Source organism: Pan troglodytes, chromosome 1, assembly GCF_028858775.2.
Source record: "Pan troglodytes isolate AG18354 chromosome 1, NHGRI_mPanTro3-v2.0_pri, whole genome shotgun sequence".
Taxonomy (NCBI): domain Eukaryota; kingdom Metazoa; phylum Chordata; class Mammalia; order Primates; family Hominidae; genus Pan; species Pan troglodytes.
Window position 1 is genome coordinate 109,096,660 of NC_072398.2, and position 20,227 is coordinate 109,116,886.

The 20,227-nt window shown below is 40.7% G+C and overlaps 1 protein-coding gene across 9 annotated transcripts in view; it reads right to left on the minus strand.

Annotated features, from left to right (window-relative positions):
* The window catches only part of LOC107971330 (notch homolog 2 N-terminal-like protein A), a 250,005-nt gene that overhangs the window by 2,176 nt on the left and 227,602 nt on the right, over window positions 1-20,227 (minus strand). For 5 of the 9 annotated variants that reach the window (XM_063815262.1, XM_054669696.2, XM_063815240.1 and 2 more), the window contains 2 exons: window positions 17,278-17,537; window positions 9,013-9,348 (listed from right to left, as the gene is read on the minus strand). In XM_063815262.1, coding sequence (XP_063671332.1) covers window positions 9,013-9,348; window positions 17,278-17,537 — 596 coding nt within the window. Of the gene's footprint in view, window positions 1-4,789; window positions 9,349-17,277; window positions 17,538-20,227 lie in introns of those variants that run through there. The other 4 variants (XM_054669695.1, XM_054669692.2, XM_054669693.2 and 1 more) reach the window with 3 other exon arrangements.

The following is a 20,227-nucleotide window of genomic DNA, read 5'->3' on the forward strand; positions in this document are numbered from 1 at the left end:
AGGCATGTGTCCCGAAGGGCTCATGTCTCTGTTGTACTCAAAGTTCTAATGGAGCCCAGCAAGCCAGATCTCCTTTACTTCTAGGTTCCCTCAACAGTTTCTCCTCTGCTTTAGAGACTGCCTTGAAAATATTCTTGTCCTGCTGTTGTGTTTTGGCTTTGGAATGATGTGCTGCAGCTCAATGGGTCCTACCCCCAAGTTGATCAGAGTAAGAAACAGCTGGGAAAGTCAGTGCAAATTCAAGCTCATCGTCCTCCTTACAGGGATTCTGATTCAGAGGGCTCAGGTGGGGCCTGGAATGTGTTTGTTAACATGACTCAGATGTGCAGTCAGTTTGGGAACCCGCTGATACCATCGACCTTATAGTTTATGGGATGATTCTGTTTTGCTGATAAAGAAACTGAGGCATAGAGAGTCTGTAACTTGCCCAAGTTCCCCTTGCTGTAAGTCCTGGAGCCAGATCTCAGGTGGAGCAGCCTCTTCCCCATCCCCTTCCCACATTTTCCAATTCAGCTGGGTCAATTCTTTCCAAGTACGTGTTTCTCTCCCCTATACCTCATTTCTGAAAAAAGGAGAACTGGAATTTAACTTCTTTCATCTAATACATTTCCTCACAACATGCTGCCAGCATCCTCTTACTATTAAAGTGAGATGCTTTTTTTTTTTTTTTTTTGAGACAGGGTCTTGTTCTGTCACCCAGGCTGGAGTGCAGTGGTGATGATAGATCACTGCAACCTTGAAATCCTAGGCTCAAGCGATCCTCCTGCCTCAGCTTTCCAAGTAGTTGGAACTCTGGGCACACATCACCATTTCTGGCTAATTTTTTATTTTTCATGGAGACAACGTCTTGCTATGTTGCTCAGGCTGGTTTTGAACTTCTGGCCTCAAGCGATCCTCCCACCTAGGCCTCCAAAAGTGCTGGGATTACAGGAGTAAACCACTGAGCCTGGCCCTGAAATTCTTTTTTTTTTTTTTTTTTTAATGAAAATACAAGGCATGGAGATGTGGAAAGACACCTTGCTTTATTACTGTTATTATTATTTCTATAGTATAATTCATATATCACAAAAATCACCATTTTTAAGCATATATTTCAGTATCTTTTACCATATTCCAAAAGTTCTGCAACCATCACCACTACCTAATTCCAGAATATTTTCATAATGCCAAAAAGCATGCCTGTACCTATGGGCAGTCACTCTCCAATTCCTCCCTTCTTGCAGTCTCTGACAACCACTAATCTACTTTCTCTATATATAGATGTACTTGTTCTGGGCACTTAATTCAACAAATGGTCCTGGGACAACTAAATATCCACATGTAAAAGAATCAAGTTAGACTCCCTCCTCGCACATAAAAATTAACTCAAAATGGATCAGAGACCTAAAGGTAGGTGGTAAAATTATAAATCACTTAGAAATAGTAAATCTTTGTAATGTGGGATAAGCAAAGTTTTCACAAATATGACTGAAAGCACAAGCAACAAAAGAAAAAATAAATTGTATTCCATCAAGTTAAAAACATTTGGGCTGAAAAGTATATCATCAAGAATGTGAAAAGACAGTACATAGAATGACAGAAAATATCTGCAAATCATATTATCTGATAAGAGACTTGTATTTAGGATATATTTTTTAAAAACTATTACAGTTCAATATTAAAAAGATAAACCAATTATAAAGTAGGTAAAGGATCTGAACAGACATTCTCCAAAGAAGATACATAATGACTAATAAGTATATGAAAAGACGTTGAAAATCATCAACCATCAGCGAAATGTAAATCAAAACCACAATGAGATAAACACTTCACATTACAGATGAATATAATAAAAAAGACAGACAATAACAACTGTTGATGAGGATGTGGAGAAACTGGAATTCTCATACACTGCTGGTTGGAATGTAAAATAATGTACTCACTTCAGAACAGTCTGACAGTTCCTGAAAAGGTTAAACGCAGCAATTCTGCTCCTAGGTATATATCCAAGAAATATGAAGATAAATGTCTACCAAAAAATTGTACAAGAATGTTCATAACAGAATTATTGATAATACTCAAAAAGTAGAAGCAACTCAAATGTCAATCAACTGATGATGGATAAATAAAATGATAAAATGTGGTAAATCCATATGATAACATATTATTCAGCCATAAAAAGGCACAGAGTACTGATAAATGCTACCACATCAATGAACTTTGAAAACCTCATGCTAAGTGAAAGAAGCTGTCATAAATTACTACATGCTGCATGTTTCCATTTGTATGAAATGTCCAGAAGAGGCAAATAAAGACAGAAAGTAGACTAGTAGTTGCCTAGGGCTGGGAGGGAGTTAGGAGGAATGGAGAGTAATTGATAATGGGTAAAGGGTTTCTTCTGATGTATAAAAATATTCTAGAATTGACTGTGGTGATGGTTACTCCTATCTACTAAAATTACTGAATTGTGTACTTTTTTAAGAAGTAAATGGTATGGTATATAAATTATATCTCAAAGCTATTGTATTAAGGGAAAACGCACTAAACACAGTGCCTTACACATGTTAGCTAATATTATTATTTGTCAGTGGTATTATAGCATTTGTTAGAGATTGTCTACTCTAATCCTTTTATGTTACAGATGAGGAAGTTGAGAGCCACATGGCTGACTTGACCAAGATTAAACGGCTAGTAAGTAGGAATAAGTACTGAAACAGAAACTTTACCCAATTGCAGTCCATATGTTTTCTGGGATCCCGGAGTTCCCTTTCAACAATGTAAAATACAAACTTAGGTCAAAAGTTCCCATGTCTGAGAAAACTCAAGCCAAATCAGTTCTCCTCCAAAGTTGACAGGATTTATGCTTTAAAAATAGAGATACAGAATTCTCTTTGGAAAGATCTACCAAATTCCTGTAAGAAACAGTCTACCCAAAGTAGGGGAAAGGCTATATGAAAAGTTACAAGGCACTTCTTAAAAATATATCTTAGGTTTTTAGGGAAAGGTAAACAGACAAGTTTCCAGACCCGTGGGTGGAATGGATGCAGCAGATTCACTGAGAGGCTCACAGTGCCGTACTAAAGGGAGTCTACTGCTTAAAGCCAATTCACATCCTTAAAAGGTCAAATGGAGAGAAATTAAACTTGGGAGAAGCATTTTAAGACTGTGCTGTTACAAAACCTCGGGCCACTTAACTGATTAATCATGGCAATGAGGGCAGGAACCAGAAAAGAGTCTTTAGAACCTGTCATCCCCACACAGAAGAGCAACTTTCAGGGAAACACCCTTATCTTTCCATTTTCAGACCCCAGGAGGTGTGAGGGTGGAAAGGCTAGGTAGAGAAGAGAGCAGAAAGGAGATGAGATGACACAACCAGGATTCTCCGAAGCTGGGCTTGAAGTCCTGAAGAAAAACTCCCATGAACAAGGAAAGAAGAGTGAAGAAAAAAACAGGGATACCTGGAACTGGACAAAAGTAAAAAGATAGAAGGATACTTTTTTTCCCCCAGAAGAAGTCTGTCACAAAAGCAAACCTGCAAATATACGATCAGTATAACACCCAAGAAAATGACACATGCGGCCAGGCATGGTGGCTCATGCCTGGAATCCCAGCACTTTGAGAAGCCGAGGCAGGTGGATCACCTGAGATCAGGAGTTCGAGGACAACCTGACCAACATGGTGAAACCCCATCTCTACTAAAAATACAAAAATTAGCTGAGCATGGTGGCAGGCACCTGTAGTCCCAGCTACTTGGAAGGCTGAGACATGAGAATAGCTTGAACCCGGGAGGTGGAGGTTGCAGTGAGCCGAGATAGCACCATTGCACTCCAGCCTGGGAGAAAGAGCGATGCTCCGTCTCAAAAAAAAAAAAAAAAAAAGAAAAGAAAAGAAAATCACGCATGCCCCCAAATGTGAGAATGCAAGAGGGAATCCCTGACCTATCCCTATCCAACCAGTTTTCTTGGCACACACCTTCCATTCTCTGAATGAGCCCAGATTAACTCACTGACCCCTGTGCCACGTATCTCCCACTCCATCACCCGCCCAGGCTCACTGCTTCCACCTGCGTCCCTTCATATCTCCCTACTGACCTCCACTTTTTTCTAACTTTGTCACCAAAGAAGTCACAGAAATAAATAAGGGGATTCAAAAAGAATAATTTCAGTACATTTAAAAAATTGTAGAATATAGGATTCTCATCTATGTTTATCACGTTCAATTCATTCATTTTTCAAATTTTCATTGTGGCACCATTTTATGACAGGCACTATGCTGGGGATGCTGGCGACTAGGGTAGGGAGTTAAAATGAGAGTGTCTACTTGGAAAGATGAACAGATAAATAATCACCGTGATAAGTGCTGTGCTAGAGATATGCAGATGTCAAAAGACCTTAGAAGGTCTACAATCCACTTGGAGGGTAGGGAATATAGAAGGCATTTCAGTGAAATAGGGGGCCTTTGACAAATCATTAAGAATGAGTTCTACATTAAAAAGGGGAAGAGAGGGTGATAGCTGAGGAGGCAGCATAGGCAAGAACATCCAGCATGAAAGAACAGTGAGGGACATCAGGAACATCTTTCAGGAACATCAGGTAAAACAGACTTAGGGCCCAAGTCAAAGGAGCTAAAATAATACACCCTGGAAAGTGGTATGATCATTTCTGCATCTGCTCCAGAGAAACCTGCCAAAATATGATTAGCATAATACCCAAGAGAACATCACATTCCCCATGTGTGAAAATGCAAGAGGGAATTATTTCTGATAGTTCATAAGCTCAGCAACAACAGAGTAGACACAAAAGCCACAGAATGTGCTTAGGCTTTACTTTAATGATATAGGGATATCACATATCATCAGCCTGTGGAGTACAGAGGTAGTTTACAAAGGATAAACCTTCATTGTTTGGAAAGGAAACATCAGAGAGCTCTTTATGAAGTTTAAACAAAATCAGAGAAATAAAGAGATGTGGGAAAGAAAGAAAAAAAGAAAGTACATTGAGGACAGTCCAATCTAACTGTGAACTCATAAGGGACAGCCAGTAAATTCAAAACAGCCTACTGTTTTTTGATTACTTGTGCTACTCTATTAAAATAGCCACAAACACAAAACTAGTCTACCTCTTTCTCTCTGCATTATTGGCCCTAACCCAAAAATAGTGGGAGTAAATGATTTAATAATTTATTTTCATGCTCCATTTTGTTCTTAAATTAAAATTACTGTGGTTGGTGTCCCTCCTTTAGCTTCTGCTAAAGACTTTACATAATGAAAGCTCATGAAGTGTCTGGATTACTAACAGTTACTTATCCAAAAAGATGAGACATGGTTCATTGATTTGATTCTATTAGTTCTCTCTTCAACATATTTTTCTCCTCCCTCTGTGAAGAAACATTTCTTTCTGTGTCAAACAAGACGAGTGATTTTTGTAGTTTTAATTCCCTCTTGAGTCCTAAAATAATACTAAAATACTCACAGTGACTACAGTATCCTTTGCAGGGAAAGAATTGTAAATTAACCATTTAAATATAGTCACTAAGTTATGTGGCATTCACTGACTCAGAGTTGAAAAAGACTCCAAAATTCTTATCCAGTATTAAGAGTATACAAGGACAAAAGGAGAGGCCAAACTAAGTCTAGGACGCACAATACAAAGAAGAAAATGAGAAGACCAAAGTTACAGTCTCAATACTATGACATGATACTAAACCATACAGTCAGTCAGTCAATATATATTTGCGGGCCTAGCATATACTGGGCACTGTTTGTAGGTGTTTGGGTTACATCAGTAAACAAAAACAAAGATACTAGTTTTCATTCTGGAGAGGGTAAGAGGCAGTAGAATTTGGAAAAGACAGACAATAAACAATAGACATAATGAAGTAAATTATCTAGTATAAATTATATAGTAAGAAGATAAGAGTTACAGAAAAAGAAAACAAAAAGTAGACCAGGGTTAGTAATTAAGGGGGTGGGGGACAGTTACAATTTTAAATAGGGTGGTTAGAGTAACCCTCAATTAGAAGTGCCAAGACGTGAAATGCAGTGGAAGCAACCATTTGAAAGTTGCAGAATACTTTAACAAGCTACTTTGCCTCCTGCTGACTTTGTTTCCCCATTTTTAGAACTGAAATAATAATTCTCATCAAATAAGGGTGCTATTTACATTGAGATAGTGACTATTACTATAAGTAACATTTTAGTCTCTTGACAAGCATGGGAAGCAATGGAATGAAGGGCAATGGAAGGAAGGGCACTGCATTATGAAAAGGACTTTTTAAAAGAAAACCATCTCTAGGCACTATTTCCCTTTGTGGAAATGAAGTGAATATTTTCTGAACTCCACCTGGGACATACGAACACTGAGCAAGAAATCTTACAAACTGTATAAATAACATTTATTCACAGTGTCACTGCATCATCTATTATTTTGAATTCTCTTTAAATTTCCTTCTATATATTTATCCAAAGCTGAAGTCATCTGGTTTAGATTATGGGACCCTGAAAAGCAAGAACTAGTCTATGTAACTACTTTTAAACATCTGCACAACGCCATATATACATATATATATATATATATATATATATACACACACACACACACACACACACACACATATTGATATGTAACAAGTACTATTTGACTATAATTAGGAGTGTCTTGGTTTTCTTATAACATGAACATATATTTTTAACCCAAACAGCTTAAAGCATTTAACGAAAAGTTTTACACACCTACAAAGTGCTTTCAGGAAGCAGATGTGCAGTGCAATGTGGCGCAGTAAGATGCACAAAGCAAAGGCTTTGAAAATAAACTGCCTCGGTTTCAGGACCCAGCCTAACCACATATTAGCTGTACAACTTTGGGTGAATCACTTAACATCTCCAAACTTCAGTTACTTCATGTGGGAAGACTTGAAAAATAATACCTGGTCCCAAGATTTTTGTGTAATTAAGCTAATAAGCATGGAAGTACCTAGCACAGTTCCTGAGTCACCAAAAAAATGTTAGTTTTCTCTTCATCAAATCTCCCCATTCCCACCCCTCATGCTAATCTCCCCTCCCACACACACACACACCATCAGTGAGTAAATAAGTGTCTTGTGTTAAACTACAACCAGAGAATAAGAGACAGCCAAGATTTCCTTACTCCATTTCACTAGCCCTGGCAGCCTCTCAGCTGCGGAATCCTTGGTTATTTCCTTTCTCAAGGAGGAGATACGATTCTAGTTTGACAGATCCTTTCCTGGACACACTCTCAGAATTCCCTAAGGTTCTTATCGTGGCTAATGGATAACAATGCAGAGGCTATGGGAGTGAATAATCACTCTCTCTCAGCTAAAAACTTCCTTTATTGACTTCTCTAACTTCCCGTCAACATCTTGCTGCCAAATCAACCTCTTGTTCTAGGCAATTATTAAAAGCAATTTTCTTGAAACTGAAAAACACATTTAGCCTTCAACAATAAATCACACTAACATCAATTACTAGCCAATTACATTACTAGAATATCAGACCCAGAGATATTTGCAATGTTGAAATATTTTCAAAATAAAGTTGTTTACATTTCTATTTCTGTCTTTAACCCTTAAAATGCAAACAAATACAGGAGTGAAGACAGATGTATTTTAGTTATTTCTTCTACAAGATAAAGTGGATAGTAATATTATGTTAAGAAAACACTTATTTAGTATCTAGAATGATAGCATTATCTATTCTTTATTAAAACAGAAACTAAAAGTAATATAATTAAATAGCTTGTTCTTGTGACTTAAATAATATAAAGTTTTCATTTCAATTATGTGACAATGCTTTGTATAGCTGTATTCCAAATACATAGCATGGTGCCTAGAACATAGCAGGCAGTCAATACATTTTTACCAAATGAAATGAATAAATTACCAGTTGATTTTATACTGAGGACCAACCTATGACCTTTAATCCCTCCAAAATAAAACACACAATCCCATTATATGTGAACCATATCCACAATACCAGAATCTAAGATTCCCACTCTGAAAGAGTAACTAGAACAACTTCTTTTTCAGGCAATTCTGCTTACTTAGCACATTACTCCCCCCTACAGTTTTCCTTCTTTTGTTTTTGTACTAAGGATATTTGCATAAAAACAGGATCTTTGTTGCTTAGTAATTCATCTGCTCCAGCTGCTTGTATTCTGTTCCCAATCAAAATTCTTGGTTTTCAGCCTCCTCATCATTTTTATAAGGAGTTGAATGAATTGGCCAGGCTTGTTCCTTTCTCCCTCTCCATGGAACACCAGGCCCCAAGCTCCCCGACACTGCTCCTCTTTTTGTTTCTATCTTTGGGTTGTGTGTGCACTCTAGAACACTTGTATCAGTGAAGAGTATAACAAAGTATTGTGCCACGCATAGTCTCTCATATATCATCTATCAGCTCATCAAAAAGTGCTCACTGATTAACAGAGGATCCCCTCCTCAGTTTCAGAATTCTCTAGCTTTAAGTTAGGGGAGGGTTACCCCAAAGTCAGAGAGGGTACATGGGAGAGGGTTGTGAAGGCCAGTAGCCCAGAGAAAATCAAGGGCAGCTGGGTGCATTTAGGTGGATAAGAAAACAATGAATTACTCCATCAAAAGCAAAAGCACAAGCACATAGGAAAGTTGATCACCTACTGTTAATGTCAATTCAGTTTAAAGCACTTTATTAACCACACATACATATTTTCCAGTGTCTAATTCTCGTGTTCTTTTCCATTCCAGACTTGCCTGTCTCTTTCCCAGAGCTCTGTTCCTCTTATTTCTCACTGTTTCTACAAAAGGGACAATAAACAATTTTCTAGCCACTCATCATCACAAAACCTGACATGCTAAATTATCCCCTGCTCAGTTTATGGACCACAGTGGGCCCATAAAACTCCTCCCTCACTAGCAACCCACCCCACACAAAATTCTCACTTCCCTTTTTCCTTGCGCTTCCTAAAAAAAGCAATTGAGCCACACCCACTACCTCCTGTGCTAGGGGTTTGTCCCCTAATCCTGGGACACTAGGGAGCTCCTTACCTGGAAGGCAGTTGCACTCAAAAGTGAAGTCATCAGTCTGCCGACAGGTGCCTCCATTGACACAAGGCGAGGGTGCACAGGGCACATACAGGCTGTCACAGTACTGGCCTGTGAAGCCCTGAGGGCACTGGCACTGGTAGGAACCAGGCAGGTTGAGGCAGTTGCCACCATGCTGGCAGTGTCCTGGAATGTCACACTCATTGACATCAGTCTCACACTTCTGCCCTGTGAAGCCTGTGAGGCATTTGCAGGAGAACTGGTTGGCCACAGTGGTACAGGTACTTCCATTTGCACAGGGATGAGACAGGCAGGCATCGGTCCATTGGCACTCCTTACCTAAAGGAAGGATAACAAAACTCAGTACTGGCCACAGAAATAGGAGATGGCCCCATCCTCAATACCTCATTGACATCAGCGAGCTCTTGCGTGGAGAAGACCTCAACTCTTTGCATTTTACAAAAGGCTAAATCAGAGCCTCCTCAAGGTCATCTGACACAGAGACCTCTCCAGTAACTCTCCAAGGACCTCAGCAGAGACACAAGGACTCACTGGATGGAGCACCTGGAGGCAATTCTAGGTTAGTCACATTGAAGCCCAATCCTGCAGGACGCTATCAGCAATAGGAGTCTGGATCCATCTACTCTCTCAGAGCTCACTGTCTTTGCATATGCTGCTCCTGTTTGAATATCAACTTCCGGGCGAGGAGCAGTGGCTCACACCTGTAATTCCAGCACTTTGGGAGGCCGAGGCAGGCAGATCATGAGGTAAGGAGTTCAAGACCAGCCCGGCCAATATGGTGAAACCCTGTCTCTACTAAAAATACAAAAATTAGCTGGGCATGGTGGCACGCACCTGTAATCCCAGCTACTTGGAAGGCTGAGGCAGAAGAATCACTTGAACCCAGGAGGCGGAGGTTGCAGTGAGCCGAGATTGTACCACTGCACTCCAGCCTGGGCGACACAGCAAGACTCCATTTCAAAAAAAAAAAATCAACTTCCCTTCTGTTTTCCTAGTGAACTCTCACCTATCTTGGCAACTCTACTCAAAAGTTCCAACCTCTGTAAAGTCATCCTTAGTGCCCCTCACATACATACATGTGCGCAAACACAGATACACCGAGTTTGCTATTTTCTTCTATTATACCACCTGCCACACTGGCAGGGTTGGGTCTCCATGGTATGCTCTCAAATCATGTCTGTTGAATGGATAAAATATATCGATATTTTCCACAAAATATAGTTACTAAATAGACCTCTGGTGATAGAAACAAGTCAATACTACTTCTGTTTCCTCTAAATGTAACACACACATATATTCTGGGAAACATTTTATTAATTGTGGCCTTGCTATAAATATCTGTTGATGTGTTTGAAAATCATGAAGGACCTCTGGGTCCCTATATAACAAATGAAATAGAAGCCATCAGGAGGACAGAGGTCTAGAAGGTATTCCGTGGACTTTCTCAAGTAGGAAAGTACCAGCACTAGCAGGAAGACTCTGACGGGTTGAAAACTAAATCATGATGCCAGGGGAAGCAAAGCAGATTCTTTGAGGCAGAAAGAGAAAGAGAAAAAAATATCCTCACAGAACTAGTAAATTTGGTATTCACATGGCTGGCTTTTTGTTGTCATTAGTCTAAGTCGCTTATTATTTAAACTACAGAGATGAGAACTCCTTGAATTATTATTATTATTATTATACTTTAAGTTCTAGGGTATACGTGCACAACATGCAGGTTTGTTACATATGTATATATGTGCCATGTTGGTGTGCTGCACCCATTAACTCGTCATTTACATTAGGTATATCTCCTAATGCTATCCCTCCCCCGTCCCACCACCCCACGACAGGCCCCGGTTTGTGATGTTCCCCTTCCTGTGTCCAAGTGTTCTCATTGTTCAATTCCCACCTATGAGTGAGAACATGCGGTGTTTGGTTTTTTGTCCTTGCAATAGTTTGCTGAGAATGATGGTTTCCAGCTTCATCCATGTCCCTACAAAGGACATGAACTCATCCTTTTTTATGGCTGAATAGTATTCCATGGTGTATATGTGCCACATTTTCTTAATCCAGTCTATCATTGATGGACATTTGGGTTGGTTCCAAGTCTTTGCTATTGTGAATAGTGCCGCAATAAACATACGTGTGCATGTGTCTTTATAGCAGCACGATTTATAATTCTTTGGGTATATACCCAGTAATGGGATGGCGAGAACTCCTTGAATTTGTTAATACTCCAGTTGATTGTCTAGGAAAGTATCTAAATCTCTGATCTCATAGAAAGGTAAATGGGAGACACAAGAGTTTTTCTATAAGGGAAAAAGATGCGAGATGTGACATATGAGCACAGAAAAGTGCTCTCTGCCTATCAAGGAATGTCAAATCAAAGGAGAAAACTATAACACAAATTTAGGCACAGCATATACATCTCAGGGAGCTAAGACAAAAATGAAGGAACTGCAATTCTTCTTGTCTTTCCACTCATGTCACTAAGAGGCACTTATTTACAGTGGAGAAGAGATATAAATGCTCACTTCTAGCAAGTGTGATTTTCAGAGTGATGCCCACAACTGAAACAGAAAGATTCCTGGGCCGGAAGTGGTGGCTGATGCCTGTAATCCCAGCACTTTGGGAGGCTGAGGTGGGCAGATCACTTGTGGTTAGGAGTGAGACCAGCCTGGCCAACATGGTGAAACGCCATCTTTTCTAAAAATACAAAAATTAGCCGGGCTTCATGGTGCATGCCTGTAATCCCAGCTACCTGGGAGGCTGAGGCACAAGAATCACTCGAACCCAAGAGGTGGAGGTTGCAGTGAGCCGAGACTGCGCCACTGTACTAAGCAACAGAGTGAGAAGAAAGAAAGACAGAAAGAGAGAGGGAAAGAGAGAGAAAGAGGGAAAGAGAGAGAAAGAGAGAAAGAAAGAAAGAAAGAAAGAAAGAAAGAAAGAAAGAGAGGGAGGGAGGGAGGGAGAAAGAAAGAAAGACTCAACCCTGAATTTGGTTTCCATATATATTATGTATAGGCACTAATTTGCTGCCTCTGCTTCTTCATCTCTGAGTGGAGATGAGCTAGTAAGCTGACTGAGGTATAGCGCTATCACAAAAACCAAAAGGATGACCTTGATCTGTGATGATTCCTAAAGTGATAGACAAAAATAGCATATGTATAAAAGATGATCAGAATCGGCCGGGTGTGGTGGCTCACACCTGTAATCCCAGCACTTTGGGAGGCCAAGGCGGGTGGATCATGAGGTCAGGCGATCCAGACCATTCTGGCTAACAAGGTGAAAGCCCATCTCTACTAAAAATACAAAAATTAGCCAGGCATGGCGGTAGGTGCCTGTAGTCCCAGCTACTCAGGAGGCTGAGGCAGAAGAATGGCGTGAACCCGGGAGGTGGAGCTTGCAGTGAACCGAGATTGCGCCCTGCACTCCAGCCTGGACGACAAAGCAATACTCCATCTCAAAAAAAAAAAAAAAAAAAGAAAGGTGATCAGAATCTTGCAGAACACACCAAGAAGAGAGCCTTCTTAACAACAAAGGAAGAAGTTTTAATTTGGGACCATTTCAGAGTGACATTTTAATTATGAAGAAGGCATTACTGTCATTTCCACTAGCCAGAATTAAAATATTTTAAGTGGGTATATGCCCCCCTACTTTGCCTCCTAATAGCAAAACAACTCAAAACTGACAATCAGGAAGAAATTATTCTTATAACACCAAATATTTTCAGTGACTTACATCATCAATACCATCATCGTCATGATGGAGATAATGGATCATCCTAACTACCCTCTACCCCACCAACACCTTTTGATGAATGATATGGTTTGGTAGTGTCCCCACCCAAATCTCAACTTGAATTGTATCTCCCAGAATTCCCATGTGTTGTGGGAGGGACCCAGTGGGGGTAACTGTATCACGGGGGCCAGTCTTTCCTGTGCTATTCTCATGATAGTGAATAAGTCTCATGAGATCTGATGGGTTTCTCAGGGGTTCTGCTTTTGCTTCTTCCTAATTTTCTCTTGCCACCACCACGAAAGAAGTGCCTTTTGCCTCCCACCATAATTCTGAGGCCTCCCCAGCCATATGGAACTGTAAGTCCAATTAAACCTCTTTTCTTCCCGGTCTCGGGGATATCTTTATCAGCAGCGTGAAAATGGACTAATACAGTAAATTGGTACCAAGAGTGGGGTTTTTGCGAGAGTGCCAGCTATCCCAAGGGAAACTTTGGAGGGAACCAGCTACTAGATGGTTCAATTAGTCTTTCGTCCCTACACCCAGGTTGGATGACCGATTTGCACGTCAGGACTGCTACGGACCTCCACCAGAGTTTCCTCTGGCTTTGCCCTGCCCAGGCAGAGTTCACCACCTTTCAGGTCCTAACATTTGTGCTCATGCCCCACCTTCCCAGTGCAGAAAACAACATGGGCCGGTGGAAAGCTGACCTGGCTACTGCCACTGCAGAGTGCCCAATTTGCCAGCAGCAGAAACCAACACTGCGCCTTTGATATGGCACTATTCCTCAGGGTGATCAGCCAGCTACTTGGTGGCAGGTTGATTATGTTGGACTTCTTCCATTGTGAAAAGGGCAGATGTTTGTCCTTACTGGAATAGACACTTACTCTGGATATGGGTTTGCCGATCCTGCATGCAATGGTTCTGCCAAGACTACCATCCGCGGACTCATGGAATGCCTTATCCACTGTCATGGTATTCCACACAGCATTGCCTCTGACCAAGGCATTCACTTTATGGCTAAAGAAGTGCAGCAGTGGGCTCATGCTCATGGAATTCACTGGTCTTACCATGTTCCCCAACATCCTGAAGCAGAACGGTGGAATGGCCTTTTGCAGTCACAATTACAATGCCAACTAGGTGAGAATACTTTGAAGGGTTGGGGCAAAGTTCTCAAGAAGGCTGTGTATGCTCTGAATCAGCGTCCAATATGTGGTACTGTTTCTCCCATAGCCAGGATTCACAGGTCCAGGAATCAAGGGGTGGAAATGGAAGTGGTACCACTCACCATCACCCCTAGTGATCCACTAGCAAAATGTTTGCTTCCTGTTCCCGCAACATTAAGTTCTGCTGGCCTAGAGGTCTTAGTTCCAGAGGGAGGAGCGCTGCCACCAGAAGACACAACAACAATTCCATTCAACTGGTAGTTAAGATTGCCACCAGGACACTTTGGGTTCCTACCTTTAAGTAAACAGGCTAAGAAAGGCGTTACAGTGTTGGCTGGGACATCAAGGCTATCAAGACCCAGGCTATCAAGATGAAATCAGTCTACTACTCCAGAATGGAGGTAAGAAAGAGTATTCATGGAATACAGGAGATCCATTAGGGCGTCTCTTAGTATTACCATGCCCTGTGATTAAGGTCAGTGGGCAACTACAACAGCCCAATCCAGGCGGGACTACAAATGGTCCCGCCTGGATGAATGAAGGTTTGGGCCTCTCCATCAGGAAAAAAAAAAACACAACCTGCTGAGGTGTTTGCTGAAGGCAAAAGGAATACAAAATGGGTAGAAGAAGGTAGTCATCAATACCAGCTACTACCATGTGACCAGCTGCAGAAATGAGGACTGTAATTGTCCTCAGTATTTCCTCCTTCTTTTATTAAAAACATGTCTGTGCTTGCACACACTTGTACTAAGAAAATATCTTCATTTTATTTCCTTTCTCCTTTATCATGTGACATAAGATTTACTGATTTCACATCAGCATTTAAGTATCGTTAACTTTATGTAAGAGTGTTTCAGTTGGGGACTGGTGTGTTTCCCGATGTACGAAGAATAGTTGTACTACATTAGGTGTGATTATGACCTAATTATTGTCTTTATTTGAAGATTATGTGTGATCTCAGGAGATGTGTATGGGTTCAAGTTGACAAGGGGTAGATTTGTGGTGGTTAAAACTGAGTGTGTCAACTTGATTGAATTGAAGGATACAAAGTATTGATCTTGGGTGTGTCTGTGAAGGTGTTGCCAAAGGAGATTAACATTTGAGTCAGTGGGCTGGGGAAGGCAGACCCACCTTTAATCTGGATGGACACCATTTGATCATCTGTCAGCAAATATAAAGCAGGCAGAAAAACATGAAAAAGCGAGACTGGCCTAGCCTCCCAGCCTACATCTTTTTCCCGTGCTGGATGTTTCCTGCCCTCAAATATTGAACCCCAAGTTCTTCGGTTTTGGAACTCAGACTGGCTCTCCTTGCTCCTCAGCCTGCAGACAGCCTATTGTGGGACCTTGTGATCATGTGAATTAATACTTAACAAACTCTCCTTTATATATATATAAAGATTGCCAATATATATATATTAAGATTGCCACCAAGACACTTTGGGTTGGAATATATATACATACATATATATTCCATTAGTTCCATCCCTCTAGAGAACCCTAATACAATGAAAAATTAATATAACAGTATTCTACACTAACTGATCCAGTATAGTTTTCTGAGTACATTTTTCACTTTTTTGCTTATTGCATTTATAGAACTCTTGGTTTAGTGCTTAAAGCAGGAGAAAAAATGAAGAATGTTCCTCCTTTTCTCATCTAATTTAATAAACACTTTTGAATAAAGCTCAGACCCACCTAGAAAAACCCACAATCTATTCAGGTGAGATATGTGTAAAAAAAATTACAATAAAATGTGATACATAAAAATAATAAAACTTAGAGACCATTTGCCTAAAGGAATCATGAAAGGGTCACTAAGACACAGTTTTAAATAACATTGGACAATCACCAGTTGTAGAAAAGGGCATTCCAGGCAAAAGAGTGTGTAACTGTATGGAAGCAATAATAAGTACAACATTTTCAGGAAATAAGGAGAATTTGGTGTGACTAGGCCTACATGCTTGTGGGGAGGCCAGGCTACAAAAAGATGTAAAGTCTAGGCTGTAGAGAGCTATGGAAGTCATGTAAAAGAGTTTGCAGTTTATTCTCCGGATGATGAAAAAATATTAGACATTGTAAGCAGGTGAGATTGTTAGAATATTTGCATTTATAATCAAAGATGTAGTAATATCATGGGTGAATGAGATGGGGAGAGAAGAAAGGCAAGAAAACGTATTCAGAAACTACTTCAGAAGTCCAGGTGAGAGATAACATGGCCCTCAACTACAGGGTAGCAGAGGAAATGGGAGGAATAGACAGGTGAAAGGCAACTCAGAGGTTGGCTTGGGTGACTGAGTTGAAATGAGGTCAGAACAAGGGACAGGGAGTTTCTAGCGTGGGTATTTGGGATGTACATGGCTGCTACGTATTTCTGTCAACAAGGTGAGCTGAAAGTACCTGTAGAATATCTCCAAGGAGAACATACAAAGGATAGCTAGAAACATGAGCCTGAATGTCAGGGTTGGGTGGAGCTAAGGGAATGATGGTGAGATTCATCAGCAAGCTAATGAAGACAGTGGCAGTGGAGGCGAATACACACAGTGAAATTCCCTAGGGAGAGCTGTGATGTGGCTCAAAAGAGGGCGCAAAACAGTGCTCCAGGGAGCACAGACATTTAATGGATAAGAACAAGGTAATGAAGAAGCAAAAGGAACAGGGTTCAGAAAACCAGAAAAGCCAGTGCCCTGAATGTCTAGGGAGGGAGATTTCCAAAAGCAAATAGTCAATAACATCAGCAACTTTTCCTCTGGTGACAGTGTACTTATTTCTTTTAGTGAAGTAAACTCTGATTCCCCATCCTGGTGTACATATTTTTTTTTTTGAGACAGGGTCTCACTCTGTCACCCAGGCTAGAGTGCAGTGGTGCGATCATAGCTCACTGCAGCCTCAAACTCCTGGGCTCAAGCAATTCTTCCACTTCAGCCTCCCAAGTAGTTAGGACTACAGGTGCACACCACCACACATGACTAATTTTGTTTTATTTTTATTCTTGTTTTTTTGTAGAGATGGGGTCTTGCTATGTTTCCCAGGCTGGTCTCAAACCTCTAGCCTCAAGTGATCCTCCTGCCTTGGCCTGCCAAAGTGCTGGGATTGCAAGCGTGCGCCACCGCACCTGGCCCTGACATATATACTTTAAGCAGTCAAAGTATTTGGTCCTTTTTCTTTCTCTTTCTCTGCCCCCTGAAACTCTTAAAAGGAAGTTAGGGATAGTTGTCTGGAACATCCCAGTTCCTTATCATAATGTTAAATGTGCACCAGAGCTGGGGGACATTTAAGAGCCAGACACCATGATCTAAAAGATGCTAAATAAAGGTATCTGCTGAAGGTAGGAAAGCACTGGCTTTGGTCTCATTAGTTACCTGTAAACCCGACTTGACAGGTGCACTCATAGGTATCCCGGCTGAGCATATGGCATGTGCCGCCATTCAGGCAGGGTCGAGACACAAAGCATGGATGAGATGTCGAGTACTGGCAGTCCTCTCCTGTAAACCCTGAGGCACATCGGCACGTGGCTTTCCCCAGCATGGCCTGGGCCACACAAGTCCCACCATTCTGGCAGCGGTTCTTCTCACAGGGGTCTCGATGTTGACAATATTCCCCCAACAAGCCTTCTGGACATCTGTATGGAAAAGAGAAGAGTCCATGAAAACACCTGACTTCTTGTAAGTCCAAAAAATTACAGTAAAACAATACAGTCCAATCAAGAAAGCACGAGATTGTGAATCAACAGACCTACAAGTACCACCTATAAAACTGCTTCCCTTTAGAAGAAAGAGTCCTTAGAGAACTTAACCACATACTCCCATGTCCTTTTGAGTCCTGGCAGGTGACAGAGTATCAGGTGTATGGTCCAGCAGGGTCTGCCATGGCCAGTCAACATGACCCTTATTCAAACCCAGCTTTTTTTCATGTGTGTACAGGTTGGGATGGTGTAACAGCACCTTTTTTAGAGCACTGTTCGTACTTGTCTGCTTAAATTCATTAACTTTCTCATTTTGACTAAGCCATTTGATAGGATTAAGATGTCCACAATATAATGCATGAACTTGACCCTATTATCTCCTCCAATTTAAAATATGTAAGATATCATGAGCTTTTCCTCAATTAAGCATTGAGAAATAGTAAGTGCTTCTTTCTCTTATTTCCACTGAAACATCAATTGGCTGATACCTAGTTTTCTGGGTTATGTTCAGGTGGCTGACATTACAACGGAAAAAGGGAAAGGAGGTACAGGAATGGGGAAGAGTTCAAAGGGATATTTAAAAATCTGTTAATATTTAAGTAGTAGGCATTTTTAACCAAATAAAAAGGCACAAAATATAATTAAAATAACATAAAATATCTAAGATACCATATAAACACCAAAGTGAAGGAAGGAATCAATTGAAGAATAACATTCTATGATATTTTCCACATTGAGGCACTGAGGAACCTTTTTACATGCCACCCCTTGATTCATAAGATGTACAACCATTTCAAACTGTGTGTATTATTTATGACAATTTTCTCTGAACAATATCAAAAAGGCATGGTAAGTCTCCATTTTCATAATGAAGTTGTTTAAATGGAATCTCTGAGAAGCATTTAAATTAAGAAACACAAACACTTTGATTCTAACTATAAATGCTGCTATATATTTGGCTGGTGCCCCAAATATGTGATTCAACTTATTCCTCGTTTTAGTTTTCGGGGACTAGAAAACTGAATCTAGTAGGCTGTTCCACCATTACCTCAAAGATTACACATTGAAACCAAACTCTAAATCCCCCTCTCAAAAACCAGCTCTTCTGTGCCCAAGCCTTGTTGTCCTGATTTTCCTAATCATTGTGACCTGAAACATTGGGGTCATGAGTGCTTTTGTCTTTGACAGTCATATCCAAGACCTTTCATTAACCATTGGTTGGCAAGGCTAGCTAGCAGGGGTCACAGTTACTGAGAAAAGAAGGAAGGCCAGATACTAGGGAACTAAGACAGAAAATGCCCAGAAGAATTGTGTAGTAGCTACAATGGCTAAAGGAGAAAACAGGGTGGTGAATAGCTATAGTGGTAGTGAGGTAACTGGCCACAGCCTCTTCACCCCTCCCAGAGCTGCATAAGATAAGCATGGCGGAGCAAGGAGCGGCTAATGCTCTGGGCATCTTCATGAGTAGGTGTAGCTACAGACCAACAGGCAGTGAAGAAAGTTCATAGCACTGAAACCAAAGATGGCATGCAGGTGACTGTGAGGAGTCTGTATCAAGAAGGTCAGAAGGTCTGGTTTGGAGTTCTGGTGCTGTGACCTTGGACAAGTTACTTATCTTCACTGACTATCCATTTTCTCACATTGTAAATAGTTAATAAGGTCACCTACATCATGAGATTATTCTAAGAACTGAACAAAATCAAGTATGTAAAAAACCTTATAAATGTTAAAAAGTTTTGCAAGTGGGCTGGGCACAGTGGCTCACACCTGTAATTCCAGCACTTTGGGAGGCTGAGGTGTGAGGACCATCTGAGGTCAGGAGTTTGAGAATAGCCCGGCCAACATGGTGAAACCCTGGCTCTACTAAAAATACAAAAATTAGCCAGGGTGGTGGTGCACGCTTGTAATCCCAGCTACTTGGGAGGCTGAGGCATGAGAATTGCTTGAACCCGGGAGGCGGAGGTTGCAGTGAGCCGACGAGATTGTGCCACTACACTCCAGCCTGGGCAACAGAGTGAGATTCCATCTCAAAAAAAAAAGTTTTGCCAAGTAAAAACATCTTTTCTCTCTTCTTTGTGCTTATTGAGGAAAATACAATGCCCCATCCAAATCACAGCTTGATTTGAGAATAGTTTCTTGTGTTGGTTTTTTGAAGTGGAGGAGCAAAAAGTGCCAATGTAGCATAGCTAAAATTAACTCTGAGATATATTATTAAAAGCATTTGCAGCTTATTCAAGAAATGTGTTATGAATGTTAAAAACTGCAACACAATTCTCACTCACAGTGCAGCCCTCTGGGCATTATTAGATGACTCTTCATTCTCCCATATGGGAATTATGCACCTTCTAAATAATGGCAAATTTTTAAACGTGGGTGGGCTTTGCTCAGCTTTGCTCCTGAACTATTACACCACCCTAACACTATCATGTGGCATATGCTAAGAGAATGCAAACTCATTTAAATGGTAGCATCATAAACATATAATGGAAATATAAGGTTCCCAGGAAAACAAAAATGAAGCAAAATGGAAGTTTCTAAAGCTAAACAGATGTATTTCTGAATTATTTGTTTCTACAGTTTAATTCACATTGTTGCTCCCTATCAAGTATGGAAAAATAAGTTTTAAC